General features: G+C 46.6%; 1 protein-coding gene across 1 annotated transcript; it reads right to left on the bottom strand.

The window, feature by feature from the left end:
* Positions 1-15,383: 15,383 nt before the first annotated feature.
* On the bottom strand, positions 15,384-16,119 carry LOC100277341 (senescence regulator). Its single transcript, NM_001150935.2, has one exon. The coding sequence runs from the start codon at positions 16,000-16,002 to the stop codon at positions 15,463-15,465; it is 540 nt and encodes a 179-aa protein (NP_001144407.2). The 5' UTR covers positions 16,003-16,119; the 3' UTR covers positions 15,384-15,462.
* Positions 16,120-22,330: the final 6,211 nt, after the last annotated feature.

The following is a 22,330-nucleotide window of genomic DNA, read 5'->3' as shown; positions in this document are numbered from 1 at the left end:
TCGGGGACGAGATTATTTTTAAGGGGGGTAGGATTTGTAATACCCAAATTTGTAAATCATGGTAATGGAGATAATTCTCTTATTTGCTTTGGTTCAATTCAACTAATCATGTGAACAACCCCATTTAAAAATGATTAAATGACTAAATGTCAACTAAATAACATGTGCATCATATTGGAGTTTTGTTTGTTGTGCATATAATAATAATAGTAACACTATTAATCAAAATATACTAAAAAGAAAATTGAATTAGAACCCAAAAGGAGATTAGGGTTTGAAAAAAAAGAAAAGGGAATAATATATATAAGGCAAGAGAAGCAAAATAAATCTGTAAATAAATAAAATTTATCCATGCTATGTTCACATTGAATATTTAAATGAAGATCCACACAAAGTTTGAATTTGAAACTGAACTCAAATTGGATTGGAAAATGGAGAAAAGAAAATAAGAAATAAAAAGAAAAAGGGACACTATGCCTTCATGGGCCGACTGAACTCAATTCTGGCCAGTTAAGAAATACCAGACGCGAGCCCATTAACCTTCCCCACGGCGCCGACAGGTGGGGCCCCCTGCCCAGCCTCTCACGCGCACGCCTGGTCACTATCTCGCGGACCCCACTCGTCGGCCTCCCACGACCGCGCTCACTCCTCCATGCTTCTTTCGCTGATCCGCGGGGCCCGCTTGTCGGGTTCGTCTTCAACAAACCTCGCCGATCGCGCGCGCGTGAATCTCGGCAGCGGCTCCGTTAGCCGGTACAGCGATTCCGTGCTCTCCCGGGTATAAAAGCATCGTGCCGCGGCCTCCTCCTTCCCTCCTCATCCGCTTGCACCGATTGCCGTGCGCCGTTGCTACGCTTGCGGAAGGTTTTCGGCCGCCACCCTTGAATCGCTTGGCCACCGTCGTCTACGGGTCATTGTGAAGTCTTGGCAGCTCATCTGGGTGCGGCGAACATAACCGGGGCCTCCACGTGCGGAATTGGTGACCGGTGCACGACGAATTCCTCACCGGAGTCTCGACTTCGGGTATTTCCGCCCTCCGCCGTGGCCTGCCTCCGCCAGTGGTCTATCTACCCGGTAACTCACCTCACCGTGTTCGCCTCGGTTCAATTGTTGTTCTATGTCAGTTAATCGAACGGAGGGGCCCTGGTCGGGCCGAATTTCACCACGCCGTCCTTAGCGCCGCCGTGGGGGGGGGGGATTTGGTGGATTCTCGCCGCCGTGGGTCGCCGTCAGGGGTGCGGATGCGCCGTGGCCGTTGATCTGATGATGGGCGGCCAAGATTAGATGGTAGCTACCTCTTCAGCTAGGAAGAACTCGGACCGTTGATCTCGCGATATACGGTAGAAATCCGATCGCGGGTTCATTAAAACGTGACCGTCGGATTCAGATCCTGGGACTATGGCTGCATACCGGTTCGGTTTTAGGCGATCTAATCTAGGCCATAGACTTTAGATCGTGCGGCTCACATTAGATCTTACCTCTTCGCGGGTGCTATTTGCTAATGAGCCCTCGGGCTTTGGTCAAATCAACCCGCCGTCCTGTGCGGGTGTAGCCTGAGTCTTAGGTTTATTTGCGCCAAGCCCCCTGCGGTTTTCTGAAAATGAGGACCAGTCCAGAGAGTTATAAAATCATAGAAAATGATTTAGAAAATGATTTTTAGTGTTAAAATAAATCCAGAAACTTAATTAATTCATAACTAATTCATTTTAGCTCCAAATTGAGTCATTCCAATTCCAAAAATTTTGTAATAATATTCTCTACCATTTAGAATCACTGTTTTGACATGAACTCTGCCAGAAAATTTATTTATCATTTAATCATATTATAATCACCTAAAATCTTAGGTAATTCATAAGTTGAATTCTACAACTCCAAAATTAATAATTCTTTTTCCTGTGATCTTATTTTTTATGTGTAGATTATTATTATGTATTTTGTTTACTTGTTTGGTGTGATATTAAATTCTGCCTACACTGTTTGTTTGTATTACTACGACTAGCAGTGAGGTCACGTATCATCTGAAGATCATCCTGGTACCTGGATTCTCAAGGCCCAGGCAAGTTGTGCCCTTGATCACTTCTTTTTACCCACTCATGTTCTGATTAATCATAATGATCTGCATAGGTTAATTTTGATGGGACCCAACAGGTTACCTAGTTTGATTATCTTTATACCTTGTTCACCACTGAACTTTCTGGGTAGTACTTGCTAGTGCTATATGTGGTTTTGGGTATGGAGATACACTATTCATGGTTACACTTTTGTTATCAGTTATTATTTATTGTTCATATTGAGATCATTATGTTAATTGGAACATGGAGAACCACCCGGGAAAACAGTGCTACCACAGGGGTTTAATGGGACGCCCTTGGCTGATTAATTAGGAAAGCTAGTGGAAGACTACCTTACCCGAAAGGGGCAAGGGCAGTAGGGGAGAGGTCAGTGCGGGGAGGCCCTCGGGAGGATTTTGCTGCGATGGCGGTCCTGCAAGGGATTCCTGTACTGGATCTTCCTATAAACTGTAGCGGGTTGTCGGAAGCTAGTGGAACTTTGTAAAGGCCTCGTAGTGGATCCCTAGCCATTCACCTCGGAAGTGTCTAAGGGCCTTGCAAACCCTGGCGACATGGGATACACGACTTGTGGGTAAAGATGCGCAACCTCTGCAGAGTGTAAAACTGGTATACTAGCCGTGCTCACGGTCATGAGCGGCTCGGACACTCACATGATTAAATTATGGAACTAAATTCAATTTGTCATATGCATTGCATCGCAGGTGAAGTTGTTACTTTGGTTCTACTATTTAACTGGGTTGGTATTTACTTATACTTAGTAACTGCTAATAAAATTTTGACCAACTTTAAAAGCAATGCTCAGCTCTAACCATCTTCTTTGGTAAGCCTTACACTTCACGTGAGCTCCCACCTTTGGCGAGTTCATGCACATTATTCCCCACAACTTGCTGAGCGATGAACGTATGTGAGCTCACTCTTGCTGTCTCACATACACCACAGGTCAAGACCAGGTACTGCAGGATGATGCTCATGGAGGATGCTGTGATGAGTTCGTGAGAGGTCTAGGTCGTCGTCTCCCAGTCAACTTTGGGTTGCTGGACCGTTGTCTCCTTATAATGTAATTATTTATTTTGTATAGAACTCCTGTGATATATAATGTTGTGACATTCGATCCTGTGCCACTATACATCATATGTGTGAGACTTGGTCCCAGCATACCTGGTGTTTATGTTAACCCCGGGTTTTGGACCCCTAAAATCCGGGTGTTACAACTCCGATGATCGCCGGACATGCAACCAGTGAGTCACCGCGAGGAAGTCCCGCGCTGAGACACGTGGTGCGCAACGGCGGTAGCTTATCGGCGACGAGGCTATCCAACCGACGATGAGCTGGGGGGGTGAAGTACGGCGGCCTTAGCCGTAGCTCAATCCGGTACCGGATGTTTACCAGGTCAAGCTTATCTGTTGTATACGGTGCACGAATCGCAACAAGAGATCGACCACCGGCGACAGCTCACCGGCGACGAGCAGGGGGGTGAATCATGATCTTCTTCAGTTTGGGGTCTACTGTACCATGGCAGAACCGATTCAGTCGCCTGACAGAGCCTTTTGGAGCATGGTTTTCTCTTAATTTTGAATGACAACTCAACTCAAACTCTGCATCAAAGTTGTAAAGCAACATACCATCTACAATATTGCCATATGATGCTGCCACAAAAACCCATTGGATCATGCTTGAATCTAGGCTTGAAGTTGATGTCAGTTCATTGTTAGTCTGAAAATTCAGACCTTAGCAGCCTGATAGCCAAAGTTTGAGCATGATTATCTCTAAATTTCTCACAAGAACATGGCTTGCCCACTTCAGCAAGATTGTTCTCCTTTGTTTGCTTTACAACATTGATGTGGTGACCTAGGGCAAAGATCCTATATTTTAAAAGTTACAAGGCTCCAAAGTTGAGCCAATATCACTGAAATCAGACTTAGACTATTAAGGACTTAAGAGGTGAGTTTTGCAAATAAGCCCAAAACTTAGGGTTTAACTTGCAAATTCACATATTTGTGACCCAAATGACTTAAGATACTTATTTAACTTGGTTTTTGCACTTTAGTCCAAAAGTGGACTAATTTTGCACATAAGCCCCTAGGGTTTGGTTTTAGGTTTTTCCAGGGTTCCAATTAGGGTTTTTGGTATCCCAGGGGTATAAATGTGATTCAACTTTATTTTTGGGGACATTTTATAACTATTTCCCTAAAGCCTTTAGGTTTTCTCAATTTGGGTTAGGTCTTACCCCTTTAATCCCCATTTAGGGTTGAGTTCCCTATCCAGGGTTCTATTTGCAAAACACTAAAACAATACAACTTGTTTGAAATTTTTGCCTAGTGAATGCACTCTAGGTGTATCAAACATATGCAATGTCAATGCTTATGATGCGATGCTCAAGTTTTAGTTATAGTAACACCAGGGGTGTTACAGGATTGAAATGGGAAATTAGTTCATTTCCTTCTTAGGGCTTGTTCAGTTATTTTCAATCGATATGGATTGAAGGGGATTGTACGGATTGGAAGATATTTTGACTTACTAGGGATTGAATCCTCCTCAACCCCCTTCAATCCATATGGATTGGGGTAGAACCGAACCAGCCCTTAATCTCCTCCAATCCCCTCTTAATCCTCTCCCCTTGTCGTCATCAAATCAATCCTGAGTCAAGTTGATTTTCCTGCCTAATGTAAAGCGGAAAATAGAGAAAAAACCTAAACAAAACAAGATATCGAAAATACAAGCGGGAAATAACCTTAATCGTTTTCTCTCTGTTCCTGTTTGGCCTTGTAACATTTTCGTCGAAAATGATCGAGGGAAAATGGGAATACGGTGCGAGTCAGGTTGGAATTCTTCCCATTTGTTTTGAAACCTACCGACGGGAGGGTTCAGGGTCTAGATCTAAGATGTGTGACAACGCCATTTCTCAACACCTTATCAACACCTCATGAAATACATTATTGAAGACCTTCAAGAACATACAAGGGTCCAAGACATAAGATGGAAGAAGCCTAGACGAAGGCACACGAAGAAACAAAGAAAAGAGATTACTCGGCAACACTGGATGTGTCTAGAGAGGCACTAGATAAACCACCAAATGAGTAGTATTGTACCAAAGAAGGGTTATTAAAACATAGTACACCAAACACATAGGTGTGCAAAGAACAACACACTAGCTTGGGCACTAGATATTGCACTCTAAGAAAACTATAACATGTTTAGATAGATTCATAAGGCACCACAGGCATCCAATGTGCCATAAGATACCCCAATAAGTAGGGTACTCATAGATGTTGCGCCGTAACCTGAGAGGGGCTACAAGGCACCAAACATGTCCATTGTAACACCGGTCAAAGCATCGGATGCCCTTACTTAGAAGGTGGTCAGTGACTGGTCCCAACGACTACTTGATATGGTTGTTGGGAATGGAGTGCGATCAGTTCTAATGCACAGACCTGAAAATCCTAGGTTGTTTGTTGGTTCACCAGTCTCTAGAACTTGCTGATACGAACTGAAGTGGGGAAACTCAGTGCCCTGGTAGTTCAGATCGTGTTGATGCATCCGAATCCGGGGCGCGGAGTTGTTCATCAACGAGGGATGAATCAAGTGGGTTGGGGAGAAGAGGCCGAACTCGTCGTCCTTCGGCGCTTTGTGGATGGGGAGGTTCCTCGGTGCTGAGGATGAGCCGGCTTGGGAGAGAACATCACGAAAGTTGTGGTGGCCATCCATGATTTAGCGTGGGAATAAGACCGGATCGGAGCGGTGCGCGGGGAAGAGGATAAGAACGCGGCGACGACGGCTTGGAAGAGGATGAGGGAGCGGCGGCCACAGTCACGTTCGTCGCGCACGAGAGAAGAGGGAGTGGCGGCGGTGGCTGTGTTCGTCGCACACGAGAGAGACGAGGGTGTGGCGACAGCCGCGGCTGCTGCGTTCAGCGCGTGCGAGAAAGACGAGGAAGGGGGCGACGACGGCTGCGTGCGAGAGAGACGAGGGTCGAGGGGTACGTAAGGGCAACAGGATAATTGTGGGTCTTTAGTCTCTTTTAGCACCTATGAGAAAGGCTAGAGACTAAATTATTTTTGTCTCTATTTTAGTCCTACTGTTTGATAAAAAAGAGACTAAGGGCTAGTTTGGGAACACTGTTTTCCCAAGGGATTCTAATTTTCCCAAGGGAAATTAGTTCATTTTCCCTTGGGAAAATTGGAATCCCTTGAAAAAACGATGTTTCCAAACTAACCCTAAATAAGACAAAAAACTAGAGACTAATCTTTAGTCCCTCTAACCAAACTAATCAAACGGGGCCTTAGTCGGGCCTTAATCACTGCCACACCACACCTGAAAAACTCAAAATCCCGCATGTGCCACAGGATGATCAACCCTGGTCTAAAAGCCCCACATCTCTGTTCATACCGCCTTGTCACTTTCTGCATTTTCTGTGTATGACAGGGTAGGCACCTTTGCACAGCCATGTATGCACTTTGTAGGTGGCAATGTTACATGTTCTACCTTTGCCGAAAGCTTGTGAAACCATTCAGGCCTGCAGAAACATTTCTTTGTTGTGTGCTTGTTTTTTTTTTTTTGTCTCCTGTATTTTAGCCCATGTTCTCTGTATGCCTTTCCCATGGAGGTGAATAGTCACAAATGTCATTGTGCTGCTTGATCATTACTCAATATTGTTTCGGACTTGTAGCCTAAATTCAACACATCTCTTCGTAGTATTCTAATTGAACAAGAAAGTGTTGAATCAGACGATGAATTGTCCAGACATGACAAACTTTATGAGATATTAGTTGATCATGTTCGCTCCTGATATCAATGCCGTGATGGTTAACTGCACAATGTGCTTGCTGGAGACTTTTCTTTCTTGGAATTCGGCGGTCTGTACATTTGGCTGTATGTCCTAAAATTAGTCTGTCTCGAGCTAAAAAGGTACACAATTTTGGCTGTATCGTCCTAAAACCTGTAGATATTAGATTAGACTGGCCATCTCACCAACGGACTTTGTTTTTTTTTTGGCGTCCTACAAGTGAGCGAAGAATATGTCCCTTCACTAGAGTGGTAATAGACTATAAATTGTACATTAAAATTTAAAGATCGGATCGAATTATGATCGACCTCTGTTTCTATTTATTTTTGAGTTAAAATTAGTTAATAGCTCAAACAAACTTTGAAGGGGTATTTGGGCTGTGATACATTACCACCGTCCCTAATGTTCACTGCATCATCAGGAAAACAAGACCCGGTGCGCTTTTTCTTGGACTAAAACAATAGCATTGATCAAGATTGCACACACAACATATACCAGACTCAAACAAATTAAGTAACGTAGAATCCAGATTCCAAGTTGTCGACATATATATATGTGAAATGCAACTATATTACTGAAAAAACATACAGAATTCTACTCTACATACTATATGGTCTAGGTACTATCTCTCTCTCCCCTCCCCTCCCCTCCTGTCAAAGGCAGTCTAACAGAAAGTGCAGATGAGAAGGCCATAAACCCCGTCCGGTTAACCTGAGCACCCAGAGGCCACAGCAGCTGATTATTATTATTAGTATATAGTCCGGCGGGAAGCGTCGCGATCGGCCGGTCGATCTCTCCGGGCCCACCCACGGAACCGAAGCATCGCAACGTGGCGGCGCAGAGGGCGAACAGTAACGCGAGCGCACAGCGTTCGTCTCCCTGCGGACGAGTGATGCAGGCAAGGCCATCGGAGCCCATTTCCTTTGTCGTCGCATGGGCCAAGTCGGCGCGTACTGAAGGAACAAGGAAAAGGGCCTAGCAATCGCTTTGCTGTTGGAAGTGGGCCTATTTGTCGCGAGCGTGCACATGCATGGTCATCACCCACGACGCAGTCCAGTCCTACGATATAGTACTAGTAGCTGAAAAGGCTGCCACCGTGGCCCAGCAGATGCTAGCTGTCCACGGTCCAGGCCACGCGCCGCCGCGCATGTCCACCACACTGGAATCTGACCGGCGATGGTCCGCCGTGTGGTGTGGCCACTGGCCACCGACCGACCAGCCACATGTCCGCCGGTCCAGGTCTCCAAGGACCCGCTCTAACAGTAACACAGTAGTGGAAGTAACGGAGTGTGGCAATAAAGGGGAAGAGCAATATGGCAAGGCAACGAAGGGAAACACGAAATTCCTGACGGGCATATATATTAAAAAAAAGGAAAAAAGCGGCATATTCTCAAAATCTTCTTAAAAGCTGTGTCTGCCGCGACGTCCGGTCGCCGTTTACGTGCGTGCGGTTGGTTCGGTCCTGAAACCGATATGCCGCGGGGCGCGGGCTCACACGCACACGCCGACGCCATATGTCGGCACGGCACACCCCTCGGGCCCAAGGAATCCCGACGCCATTGGCCTACCCAGTCGCCTCTTTTTCGCTCCCCGATGCCTCGTCGATCTCCAAATATACGCCACCGCGCCGTGGGTTGGCATGGCAAATGGCGAGAAGCGGCATTTTTTTCGGCTTGCTTGCTTGCTAGCTAGCTCTATAGCTGCTGAACAACACAAGAGGGGAACGGCACGACACGATCGATCACAAGGTGTGGTGGTGGAAAGGCATCGGTCAGTGGTGGTCACTCTGTGCTGTGCTGCCCTGTGCGCGTGCTCCGTCCGTTCCCTTGCCCAACCCTACGTACTGTGCACGTGTCAAGGACGGATGATTGACTGTGAAACACAGCTGTAGCTAGCGTTCGCTTTTCGTCTCTGTAGATGACGAGGCGCGTATACATAAGTGTGCGCCCACCCCCAATTTTTTGTATTTTGACCATTTTTCGGAAAAAAGAACACGTTTGGACCCTAAAAAATTTTAATAGCATTTTTGGACCCTTTGCTCGGCGCCATAGCCTATGGCGCCGAGGTAACACAGCTCGGCGCCATAGGTTATGGCGCCGAGGTACGTGATGCGTCGGCACAACTCGGACGCCGTGGCGTCGACGTGGAACCGAGCTCGGCGCCACAGATCTTGGCGCCGAGCTCGGTTGTGTTATTAAAATATTTGTTGCAGACATGAGCACAAAGTCCATCTAGCCCACTTGGTAGAGCACAAGGCTTCTAACCTTGTGGTCGTGGGTTCAAGTCCCATAGTTTGCATTTTTATTTGTTTTTTTTTATGTCGTTGGTGTGTCCCCTCAAATTTATTTCTCGCCTAGATTTTTTTTATCTTTGTTTTGTCACTGAAGTCAGTTCAGCTTATATAATTTACCTATACTTACACTGAAGTTTTGCTAAAAAATTCTAGCCATCTGTCCCTTCCAAGGTGTAAGGATTACTGCTACATTGAACAACATTTGAACTCTGAAAACAGAGAGAAATACAAAGACCAAAACATACTGAGAAAAAAATGATTGTTATTACCTGAGAATGCATTGCAACAGCACGACAAACGCCAACTCCAATAGTCGTCCTTTGTCCTACATTCGACAAAACAAGGAAATTATGTACCATATCACCACTGGTTTTTCTCGCAGCAAGACACTAAGCAGTACAGGGAATCATCAGTCACAAAAAATAATTAGGCCACCATAACTCGACAACATTGCATCACAAAAAAAATCTAGTTTTTCGATTACCTGCTTTCTCTGATGAATACATGCTCCAGCTGTGAAATGCCCCCATCTTAAAAAAACTCGACCTGTAAGGCATTATATTAAGAATAAGATCTGCAAAAGCCCCAAGACAAAAAAAAATATACCTAATGAATTATTTAAAAAAAATGAGTAGTGGCTAGATAAAAAAATCTAGGTGAGAAATAAATTTGAACGGACACACCAGCGACATAAACAAAAAAAACAAATAAAAATGCAAACAGTGGGGCTTGAACCCATGACCACAAGGTTAGAAGCCTTGTGCTCCACCAAGTGGGCTAGATGGGCTTTGTGCTTATGTTTGCGACAAATATGTTAATAACACAACCGAGCTCGGCACCAAGATCTGTGGCGCCGAGCTCGGTGTCACGTCGACGCCACGCGTCTGGGTTGTGCTAACGCAACACGACCTCGGCGCCATAGCCTATGGCGCCGAGTTGTGTTACTTCGGCGCCATAAGCTATGGCGCCGAGCAAAGGGTCCAAAAATGACATTAAAATTTTTTAAGATCTAAATGTGAATTTTTTTCCGAAAAATGGCTAAAATACAAAAAAATTCGGGCGCCCACCGCTCGTCACAGTGGCGTACGTGTTTATGTTGGAAAGAAAACCTTGTTCATCGTTTTTTTTCTCTCCTTTTTTTACTTAAATGAAGCTTGGTCCATCAGTGTTAATAATAAATGGAGAATTAGAGGTCCCGGTTTGTTTAGAGGCCCTGCCCCTGCTGAACAGAACAGCCACACCACACATCTCGCATTCTCGCTCCTGCGAGAGTCTACGGGCCTGGAGATACCCAAATACAATAAACAAGTCAGTCGTTGGCCTATACCGATACTACCGTTCTCACAATCATCGACATGGTATGGTAGTAGGTAGCTACCACTACCACCGACGACTTTTTATTACCCGGAGGCCGGGCGGGTGGTCAAGAAGATTGGCCCAACTACTACTGCTGCTACAGGTGAGGGTCAATTATAAAGCGCGCCCACGTCTCGCGCGACCTGCTCGGTCGTCTCGTCACGCCGATTCCTTTTCAAACTACAATAATAATAGCGTCGTTGATTTGATCGGCACTTCTCGAACAAAAGGAGCCAGTGTGTACTGTAGCTTTTCTCGGCGGGTAGCTTAGCTTGGCCTCTACCGTTCCACGCACGCGCGAGCGCCAAAGATTCCTTCTCTCGCCTGCGCCTGTCTGTCTGTCTGATCACCATGACTAGTGCGACGTCAAGGGCTGTCTCCTCCCCCTCCCACCCCTTGTCAGAGCGTCGCGTAGTTCACCATTTTTTTTTTGCATTTTAGCCTTTTTAGTGTTTTTTTTTGTACAATTATGATTTTGCAGTTTCATTTCAAAAAATAACCTCAACCTCGACGACATCATCATTAACGCCGAGATAACGCATAGTGACGCCGACATAATTGTCATCAACCTTTCCTACATGACAGCCGATGTGACAAGTCCCAGGGGGTCGGTGTCATAGATCTTGACGTCGACCCTCTAGATAGCGCCAGACCTCGCCGTCAAGGGGGGTCGGCGCCAAGCCCCCTTGAACTTGTCACATCGGCTGTCACTTAGGAAAAATTGTCGTCAATGGTACTGACGTCGATATGTGTTACCTCGGTGCCAATGATGATGGCGTCGAGGTTAAGATTTTCTTTTTAATAAAACTGTAAAAAAACATAGTTGTAAAAAAACCCAAAAGAGGCTAAAATTCAAAAAAAAAACGGCCTAGTTGACAGCACGCACGGAGTGCGATTGCGATTGCAATTCCGTGTGAGATCTCTCGGCAGGGAAACAAAACAGTGGTCCTGACCTGGAGGCAGCAGCCGGGTGATGATGATGATGAGATCGATACAGGACGGACGGAAATTATTAACAACAGCCCACGTTAGCGTTTCTGTCGCCCACATCTTTCAGCACAGGATTTGCGGAAACCCGGCGGCGTGGTGCGATCGTTTTTAGACTGTTTGGTTTGAGGAATGAGCTAGTCCATCATCTTCTCACTCCTCACTTTTTTGTTTGGTTTGTGTAATGGAATGAGTTGATCCATCATCACCTCATTCCTTATAGTTAGTTAGTTAGTACTAATATGAGGAATGGGGTCATCCCACCAAATTTGAGGAATGGACCCATGATGCACCACCACATTTTGGATGGAGTGATTCCTCAAACCAAACACCCTTTATTTCCCTGCGCGCTGCACAGCGCCTACCGCCCACGATTAATTAAATAAATAAACAAACAACGAAAGCGACCGTGTGCTGCCCTGCTCCACGCGCCAGCGCCAGCGCCAGCGCCAACGCGAACGCGGCGTTCCGCCACCGCACACCACCGCCGCGCGCTAAACAAAAGCAAAACCACCCGGCCGACCTGCTGCTGCCACCTCCCCTAAGTTAACCCTTGACCCTTCCTTCCTTCCTCAAGCGCGTCGGAATCAAATAGTTTATGCCGAAAGCACAACGGGCGCGTACGCACCTCAGCAGCATCTTTTAGGAATTGAGGGAGACAGCACTAGTACTAGTAGCCGGAGGCGTCGCTACCGTTTAATTTGTGCCTCTTTCAACGGTGGATCACCTCCTCAGCTGAGTTGCCGCGCAATTGCGACACTCTCTCGCCCATCGTCGTCGCTCTCTTTTCCCTCTCCATGTGCATGATGGCTTGCTCAACACAAGCAAAAACCACCTGTTCGGAAGCCTTTCAAGCGGGCGGCTGTTGCTGCATATCTGCCCTTCACAGGCAGGCTACTGTATAAAACAGCAGCAGCTACTACTGCAGCAACCAACAGGCCCATATATGCCAACTCGGAACAGAATACATTTCTCAGCAACGGATGGATTCGTCTTCCATTTTTTTTCACAATATAAATGCAATATACAATTGATAAAAAATGTATATAATATTTTTTTTACCAAATATAATATGGTCAGATAAACAGGTCGTGCGATCATCTAGCATATTAAAAAAAACTATACAAGTCATCTGACATCTTCGAAATAATATATATATATATATATATATATATATATATATATATATATATATATATATATATATATATATATATATATATATATATATATATATATAAATTTAGCAATAAAAACACAATATGGTCGTACGTACTGCACGTGTACGTTTAATTGTTTGAGAATCGATAGATTGGGGTGTTGTTGATTAGATTTATGATACTTGCACGCTGAGCACGATCTTCGCCTACCTAAGCGACTTGACGCGGGCGCACGCGTACGTGCAGCGTGTCGTACCGAGTCTAGAACACGTGCAGAGAACGTAGTCATGCTAGATCTACTTGGAGCACCGTCGCGCGCTCTTTTTCTAGAACTAGATTGCCATCTGGTGTGGCCAGGAGCCCAACTACACATTCGGTGCTCCTTCAATATGAGATTGACAATTTTAAACATGGGGGAACGCAGATTAGCTTGGGAAGTTGGTTTTCCCCCCTTATTGTAGCTTACGACTCCTGCAAAGACGTTTTATTACTCTTTTTTAGGCATTGATGTAAGGGATCTGACATTGTAATCCCTTTTTTTTTTGGTGACTTGTAAGCAACACTCTCACGATGTCATCAACTTCCTCGGTCACTGACTAAATCAATCGGTAGAGTACTAGAAATTTCCTCCAAATTAAGTTTAGTTCTAAATCATAAGTTGTCCCCTTGTCTTGGACGTAATCTTGGAGATTGTGTCTGCACTAACGCATAGACAGTGCTTGGTTATGAAGCCTAATTGGACGGAATGAATCCGTTATACCTTTTGAGAATGGAGTGACTGTATCCCATGCCTTGAAGATTGAATGGTTCTGTTCTGTTTCACGAGCGAAAATGTTAGATAGTTTATTTTTGAAACGGTGGGATTCAACATGATAGAATGGTTCTTTGTTCCGTTTCGCGAGCGAAAAATGTTGGATAGCTTTTTTTTTGGAATAGTGGGATTCAACATATTAGGAGAATAGTCTTCTTTTTAGAGTCGCTCTGTTACTGTTATGAGTGTCTCTCAATCAAATATTGCTCAAGGCAGAACGGAGCCGCTCCGTTCCGCCTCTCACTCCAGACCCAAACACTACCTTAGGGCAAACAGATGGGTTTGGATTGATGTAGTAGTATATTCTTCGATTAGAAACTCCGATTATCTATAACACTTATTTGTCCTAATTTTTTAGAAGTTGATTTAATCATAGACAGAGGGAGTATATATGTCTAGATAAGATAAATCTCTACTATATTAAAGCACCAGTTTTCAACGGTCGTCTCGCGTCAATATTATTTTATATCATGTTGAATTCTACATTTCTTTAGAAAAAAATCTACATTTCTTTATATCATGTTGAATCCTACATTTCTTTATATCATGTTGAATCCTACATTTCGTCCCGCGTCAATATTATTTCGTAAAAAACCTACATTTCTTTAGAAAAAACATGCACTCCTATAATCTTTCTCTACTACTATAATAGGAGAGTATGTAAAAAATAAGGTGAAATTATATATAAGTTAGTGTTTGAACATTGATGGTTGGTTCTATATCCACACCTACCTAATCAATAGAAAATATATATTTTATATTTTATTAAAATAAAATTTATCATATATATATATATAAACGTAGCAATGCACGTGCATGTGACTAGTAATGCACGGAATAGGAGGCTTCTACGCTTAACGATAACGTGAAAAAAAAGAAATGCCCGCCAAAAATGCGTACCAAACAATTTTGAACCTCAAAATTATTAAAAAAAATGCAGCTAAAAACCAACATGTCAAGTGCCAACCAATAATCAAACCGCTAAGCAGTTTGGTTGATCAACCTCCTAACCATCCCAAGGCAACCCACACCAAGTCATGCTCTTTCGGACTAGCTCAGGGAGTGTCGCGTTGTGCATGGTGCGTGTTGGCGTAGCATTATTTCTCGTGTGGGGGCAAATGGGAACCGGCATATTCTCGGTTTCTCACTTTGCAATTAACTACTCCTACTTGTACTAGTATGTGCTAACCAACTATATTAATGCGAAGTGTCGACATTTCACCGCCCTCCTCTCCAATCAGCGATGGGGCCCATGCCTTTCTCCGCCCCCTTCTATTTCTTGCTGAGATGCTGTATTATTATTATTTTTCTTTCTTTCCGCCCCGCACACGAAATCTGTCCGGAGCAGACTGTCACAATCTCTTTTCATGCTTTGCAACTCTGGAAAAAATTAAATAAATCGAGTAGGGACCCTCCACTCCTGTTTCCCTCAAAAAAAAATTAACCTAATTGCACCACCAACAAACTAACAATATCATGATTAGACTACTGAAACAGTAGGGCAGCTACAGTGCCAGAGTGTATTGCTTACTAGTATTAAAATATGACTCAAATAAGTACCTTGGATCGAAATGGGTTCCGGCCGGTTACATTTTTTCTTAACGAAAGAAGAGGAGTACTGGATTGGCAGGATAATTGCAGTACTTGCAGTAGAATAATGCTGAAATCATTGATACTAGTAATCAAGATGAATTAATCTTAGTGGTGGGAAGTACATCGACCGAGCCTCTCCGGGGGAAAAATGCCAAAAACAGAGGCTTTTAATCTCTACTCTCCCCTCATCGATCACGACTAGAGCGACAAGAACCAAAACATAATAAAAAGAGAGAGAGAAAAAAAAGAACCATCGACCTAATCCAAATGGATTAAAAGGCCACTAATCAAGCAAAAGCTCCTCACTTCCTCCTCCTCAAGGCGAGAACGGGATCATCAAACGAGGCCAGGCCACGGTAGGCGGGCATTGCCGGCCGCGCAAGGCTGGCGCTGACAGTAGCGGTCGGTCAGTCCTGGAAGCCGGTCTTCTCCCAGATGGCGTTGCGGACGCGGCGGAGGTCGCGGCCCTTGAGCGTGCGCCCGGCGCCCTCGCGCACGGAGAAGGACGCCGCCGCGCGCTCCCGCCCCTGCAGCACCTCGTGGGGCGGCACCCAGCGCCGGCCCCCGGCGCCGCCGAAGGCCGCCGCGTCGTCGTCCGCGCGGTCGTCGTGCGCCGCCCACCCGCTCCCGGCGTACTCGGCGCCCAGGATCTTGGACCAGTCCGGGATGTTGACGGGCACCGACGCCGGCCCCGGAGCGCCGGCCCCCACGCCACGCGGCTTCTGCTTGGACGGCGCGGCAACCGGCGGCGACCGCGCGTACGGGTCGACCGCGGAGGACAGGAACGGCGACGACGACGGTGAGGACGACGCCGGGTATCCGCCGCCGCCGCCCCAGATGACGTCGGCCTCGTCGAGCTCCACGCCGTGGTCGGCGCCGCCCACAGGGTTGACCGGCGTGAACAGCCGGTGCGACGCGACCATGGAGAGGCTGCTCCGGCCGGCCATCCTCTCCTCTCCGGGCCCGGGGGGAGAGAAGGGAGAAACGACTGGTCTGTGACTGTGACTGTGTCGAACGAACTACCGCGCGTGGGGCGGGTGAGGGTAAAGCACTTCTTCTGTGAAGTGGTTCGCGTCTGGCAACGGGCGGAGGCGCGCGGGCTTTATAGCGGAGGCGAGGGGAGATGTGGATAAGGTTGCTTGGCGCCGCGCCGCGCCGCGCCGCGCCGTGACGGAAGTGGGCGGGGGGCGGTTGCCTCAAGTTACGACTCAGCCACTTGTGGAGTGGTAGTGGCCTGGCCTGGTGTCAGCGTCGGCGTATGGGGTGAGCGAGCCGGGGTGTCCGTCCTACACTAGCGACTAGCAGCGAAAGACGCGGAGCCATTAGTGCAGTTTGTGAGTGCGGGGAAACGGAGGGGGGCCCCCTCGCCTCTAGCCCTCTACTACCTTTTTGCGGCCTCCCTCGCGGTGTCGCGACGCGCGGGCCAGCGGCGGAGCGCCGCGTGTCGCGCCCAGAAGATGGCCGGCACTTGTCGCGCCGGGAGAGGCCGCGTGACGGGCGTCCACGTGACGCGGCGGGACCAGCGTGGTAGCGGGCCTGTCGCCTTCCGGCTTTCGCATTCGCACTGGGGGAGGGGGGGGGCCCGCAGGATCCGAGGCCACGGTTCCTTCCTTCCTCCAGTCTCAGAGACAGCGTTAAATGGCGGAGTGGAGAGAGAGGTGGCGCCGCGTCCTCGTGTTGGTGTTAAGGGAGCAGCGACCAGCGAGCGGCGTCCTGCGCTGTGGTCCGGACCGGTGGCTGGCGCCTCGCTGTGATCCACCACCGCCGCATATGCTGCGTCGCGAGGTAGGGATGGGGGTTGATTGGAGTTGGAGCCGGCGCGTGTACGTACGCGAGGAGTAAAGAGGACGCCCTACTTTTGGGTGTGGAGAGAGGAGCACCAGCACCCAGCAGCAGCATCGTCGCGATCTCGGACGGATCGGTGGTCTGTGCTGCAGATCTGCAGGCCAGGCCAGCAGAGAAGCGAAAGCCGTTGGGGAGTTGACTTGAGATTTGGGAGGGAGATCAGGACAGAGGGGAGGACGAGCTGGGGAGGGACGCGTGTACTCCATCTCTATCCAGAACACGGTGCTAATAGGCAGGGGCGCACGGCACACGTGTGTTGGTGTTCAGCCAGCCACGAGTTGGTTCCGAGACGACGTGGACGTGGTTACTCTAATAAAACATAACCCGGCGCACGTAGGTCAAATCGCTCAGGTTCCACCTGCACGCCAAACCAAACGCTGACCAGATCGATGTGTTTGCTTCCTGACCTGGTTTGATCCACTTGCACGGGTCCGCTGTTGTTTTAAATCTTAGATAGATGGTCGGTTACTTGTTGACCTGTTCGAAAAAGGTTGGTTAGCTGAGTGGGCTGCCCAAATTGGCTCCCAAGTTGATTTTTCAAGCAGTATAGTCAACTGCCGGAGCGAGAGGATGCACGGAGTCGGAGTACTACGTACATGCGTAGGCCGCCGGTGGCGCCCACCAAGCAAATGAAATGAAAGGAAGCACAGCCGATCGGCTGCCTCGAGAATTGCGTGCTCGTTCCATAAAGCTTAGTTAGAGCTTGTTTGGTTATTTTCAATCCATATGGATTAGAGTGTATTGATACGGATTGTGAGAGATTTTGACTTGCTAGAAATTGAAACCCTATTAACCCTCTCGATCCATATGGATTGGGGTAAACCGGAACAAGTCCTTAGTTAGTTTACTAACCCCATCCCCCTCTCTTGCAAATGCCACAGCCACGTGTGCCGATCAATGCCCGTGCGCATCGATACCGCCGATGCCGGGGGTGAGCGGGTCGTCACTTCATCCACACGTCACGCGCACGCTTGAGTTCTGTGAGGCCTTATTGCTAAAACAAACCATCAAATTTCTAACCAGCATGCGCGGCTGCGCACATGCGCGTGGGCCGTGGGGCGGGCCGCGCGCTTCCGTGCACGCCGCCAGGTTTAATTTGTTGAGAAACCCTAATGAAAGGTTATGTGGTCAAATATCGAATATGATCCTAGAGCTATCACGTCTCTATATATATAAAACCTGTACCACTCTAATATGGTATAGAAAAGAGAAATAGGTCAGAGATCCAACCCTATATCTCGTGTCCCGTGTATTTCTTTTCTCGTGCTTATGGAAGGGAGACGAGTAATCTACAGCTTCTTACGCCTATACTGCTAACGGGAGGGAAGAGAGCGGATCTGGTGATCCGTGGTAACGTAGTTCTCAACATACCTAACCCGGCCAACTTTGGCACTACAATGCTAGTATGCTGTTTAGGATCTTCATCGTTAGCATACATAGGGAAAAACGTTGAGCAAAGGATGAATACAGGGAAAACTAAAAATTAGGGCATCTGACCATTACAAAAAAAAATGAATCATTTGCTCCTCATGTCTACGGATGACAATGGAGGATTCCTCGTCGGAGGAACATGTCCCTATCCCCGTCCTCTGCGACAAAAGAATTTCTTCATAAATGCTTGTGGGGAATATTTATTTCTCATCCCCATTTTCTGCGGGGATAAATTACCGACAGAGTCCTCGTCACAGCTTAATTTATAATTAGGACATACGTCATTTATTATTAATATCAAACATTACCATCTATACATATTATTAATATTGTCAGATGTAAAAAATCATATTGTGCACAATAAACCCAACACATTATTTGTATAATGAGTGGTTGGTTTTTTTTTCACAAAATACAAGCAGACGGGAGCGATAAACCAGACTAGACGCACACAACTTTCGGAGGAGGAGGAGATTGCCCGACGGATTCGCGACAAACGGCGTCGGCACGTCGGCGTCGATGGTCTGCGCGATCGCATCGTCGACCTGCAGTAGGGTGTCCACTTGCATGGTTTACGAGTACAGGTGTCCACTTGCATGGTGCAAGGCTGTCCAATCATGCATCTGATCGATGCGTTTTCCTCAGGGCGTCTTGCGCCTGCTGATTGGGGGTTACACAACGGCCATTGTTTATTGCAGGATGCATTGTTTAAGGCGTGAACAGCTGGAGCTTGTTCTCAGAGCAAGGAAAGCTGGAAAAGGATCGCTGGAGAGAGAGAGAGAAATCACAGAAACCGAATATAACAAACAATATACTCCGGGGATTCGCGGCCTGGATGGATAATGTCATCTGCCGTCCAAGGGGGCACGATCTTATCCTCTCGCCGTCTCACGTAGCTTTGGTCCTTGAGCGCCTTTTTTTGTGTGTTTTCAGGAAAGCTTGCGTTGCTTCGTTTGGTTGATTCCAGCGTCGCCAGTGCTGCGCGCGCGGGGGCGTTGTAGTTTACGGCCATTTGGGCAAGTGGCGCATTGCATCTGGGAGTTTATTAGTACTGGTGTAGTAGTGTGCGGTGAATATGCGGGTTTCTTTACGCTGTTACTGTTGTCCTCATGATTTGTAACTTGCAGGGTAAAAGAGTGATAGAAATAAAGAGTTGTTTGAATGCAATAGAACTAACAGTTAGTTGTCTAAAAAAATTAATAATGGAATTAGCTAGCTAATAAATAGCTAATAGCTAATAAATAATAGTTGAACTATTATGTAGACTGTTTGGATGTCTTCAATTAATTTTAGCCAAGCCAAAAGGTAGCACCACCACAACGTGGGGTTGTTGTAACTTTGCACTTTGGAGCCTGCTGTTCACGTGTGACGAGACTGTCCCTACAATTGCTAGAAATTGGTGTGACGAGACTGTCCCTACAATTGCTAGAAATTGGACAGGGCCGGTCCGGCCTGGCTCGAGCCTATCGTATTTCAGGTTAAATGGGTTTGAATCGAAAAGGTCCAAAAAAACTTTTGGATCGTGTCATACCAGTCTAAGACTAGAAACGGTAATCCATTCCAGCCCTAAAGCACGTTGTGCCTTCATTAGGCCGTGTCAGCCCAAGTTTAGCCCATATATTTGAACCACGTAAAGTCCAAAGATTACAACCACATAAAATCCATAGCTTATAAACTAAAAATATTAAACAATGCAAGCATCATTTGACCACATAAAATTTAAATATTACAAAACACATAAATTTTATAGCTTACTAAATTAAAGAAATTAAGCAATATGAGCTTCATTAGGACGGGTCGGCCTAAGCCCGACACATGCGTGTGGGCAGTGTCAGGGGCCCAACAGGCCAGAATTTGAGGCTTGGCCTAGGCACGCCTTCGAGCCGTGCTAGTACGACTCATATCATTTCGTGCTGGGCAATGCTTGGGGTTCTTGTTTTTTAGGTTGTGCTCATACTGGCCCAAAAAACCCAGCCCATATTTCCAACACTAGTCCCTACTATATCAATTACTAAATGACGACGTTTCTATGAAGACAATACAAATACCAGGTTTGGTCGGTGCGTGTGGTACTGTGGTCTGAGGCTACAGCTGTAGTGCTTCACTGGTTCTTGCTAAGTTCATGACCAGCTGCAGCCTGCAAGTCAGGGAAGACATCTGCGTGGAGAGGGAGGAAAAGGTATCAAGTGTTCCCATTAATTTCTGGGTGTCAAGCTGGCCTCACCAGAACATGTCATGGAAGAGTAAGTGTTGCACCTGGTTTCAGATGGCAAACCGAATGCGAACCATGTATGTGCCAAGATCAGAACTCACGTACATAGTGATTATATAAATGGACATTATTGCACAATGCTCGAATAATAACATAAAGAGTATTAAACTTGTTACAACCAGATGTCGAAGACATCCATATAGTCATTGATTTAACGAGTATCAAAGTGCTAACACAAAATGTAGTAAAGGTAAAGGCCTTGAAAGTCGCCTAGAGGGGGGGTGAATAGGGCGAAACTGAAATTCACAAAATTAATCACAACTACAAGCCGGGTTAGCGTTAGAAATAGAAACGAGTCCGAGAGAGAGGGCGTAAAACAAATCGCAAGCGAATAAAGAGTATGACACGCGGATTTGTTTTATCGAGGTTCGGTTCTTGCAAACCTACTCCCCGTTGAGGTGGTCACAAATACCGGGTCTCTTTCAACCCTTTCCCTCTCTCAAACGGTCCCTCGGACCGAGTGAGCTTTTCTTCTCAATCACTTGGAACACAAAGTTCCCACAAGGATCACCACACGATTGGTGTCTCTTGCCTCAATTACAAGTGAGTTTGATCTCAAGAAAGAATGAGAAAGAAAGCAATCCAAACGCAAGAGCTCAAAAGAACACAACAAATCACTCTCACTTAACACTAACGCTTTTGTGGAATTGGGAGAGGATTTGATCACTTGGGTGTGTCTTGTATTGAATGTCTAGCTATTGTAAGTGGTTGGAAGGTGAGAAACTTGGATGACTTGAATGTGGGGTGGTTGGGGGTATTTATAGCCCCAACCACCAAACTAGCCGTTTGGTGGAGGCTGTTGTCGCATGGCGCACCGGACAGTGTTCGGTGCGCCAGCCACGTCACCAGGCCGTTGGGTTCCGACCGTTGGAGCTGTGACGTGTGGGCCCGCCTGGCTGTCCGGTGGCGCACCGGACAAGTCCTGTAGACTGTCCGGTGTGCCATCCACGCGTGCACTGCTCCTCTGCGCGCGCTGGCGCGCATTTAATGCGTTTAGTCGACCGTTGGCGCGAAGTAGCCGTTGCTCCGCTATAATTCACCGGACATGTCCGGTGAATTATAGCGGAACAGATTCCCGAAGCTGGCGAGTTCAGAGTCGCTCTCCTCTGGAGCACCGGACACTGTCCGGTGTGGCACCGGACAATCCGGTGAATTATAGCGAAGCTCCTCTGAGAATTCCCGAAGGGAAGAGTTTGGCTTGGAGTCCCCTGGTGCACCGGACACTGTCCGGTGCGCCAGACCAGGGCACACTTCGGTTATCCCTTGCTCTCTTTGTTGAACCCAATTCTTGGTCTTTTATTGGCTAAGTGTGAGCCTTTGGCACCTGTATAACTTATACACTAAAGCAAACTAGTTAGTACAATTTATTTGTGTTGGGCAATTCAACCACCAAAATCATTTAGGAAATAGGTGTAAGCCTAATTCCCTTTCAATCTCCCCCTTTTTGGTGATTGATGCCAACACAAACCAAAGCAAGTATAGAGATGCATAACTGAACTAGTTTGCATAATGTAAGTGTGAAGGTTGCTTGGAATTGAGCCAATATAAATACTTGCATGGATTGTTTCTTTTATTTTTAACATTTTGGCCACGCTTGCACCACATGTTTTGTTTTGCAAATTCTTTTGTAAATTCTTTTCAAAGTTCTTTTGCAAATAGTCAAAGGTAAATGAATAAGATTTTGTGAAGCATTTTCAAGATTTGAAATTTTCTCCCCCTGTTTCAAA

The sequence above is a fragment of the Zea mays genome, chromosome 5 (genome assembly GCF_902167145.1).
Source record: "Zea mays cultivar B73 chromosome 5, Zm-B73-REFERENCE-NAM-5.0, whole genome shotgun sequence".
Classification (NCBI taxonomy): Eukaryota; Viridiplantae; Streptophyta; class Magnoliopsida; order Poales; family Poaceae; genus Zea; species Zea mays.
Note: the sequence above shows the minus strand (reverse complement) of the source record. Positions and strands in the feature narration are given on the sequence as shown.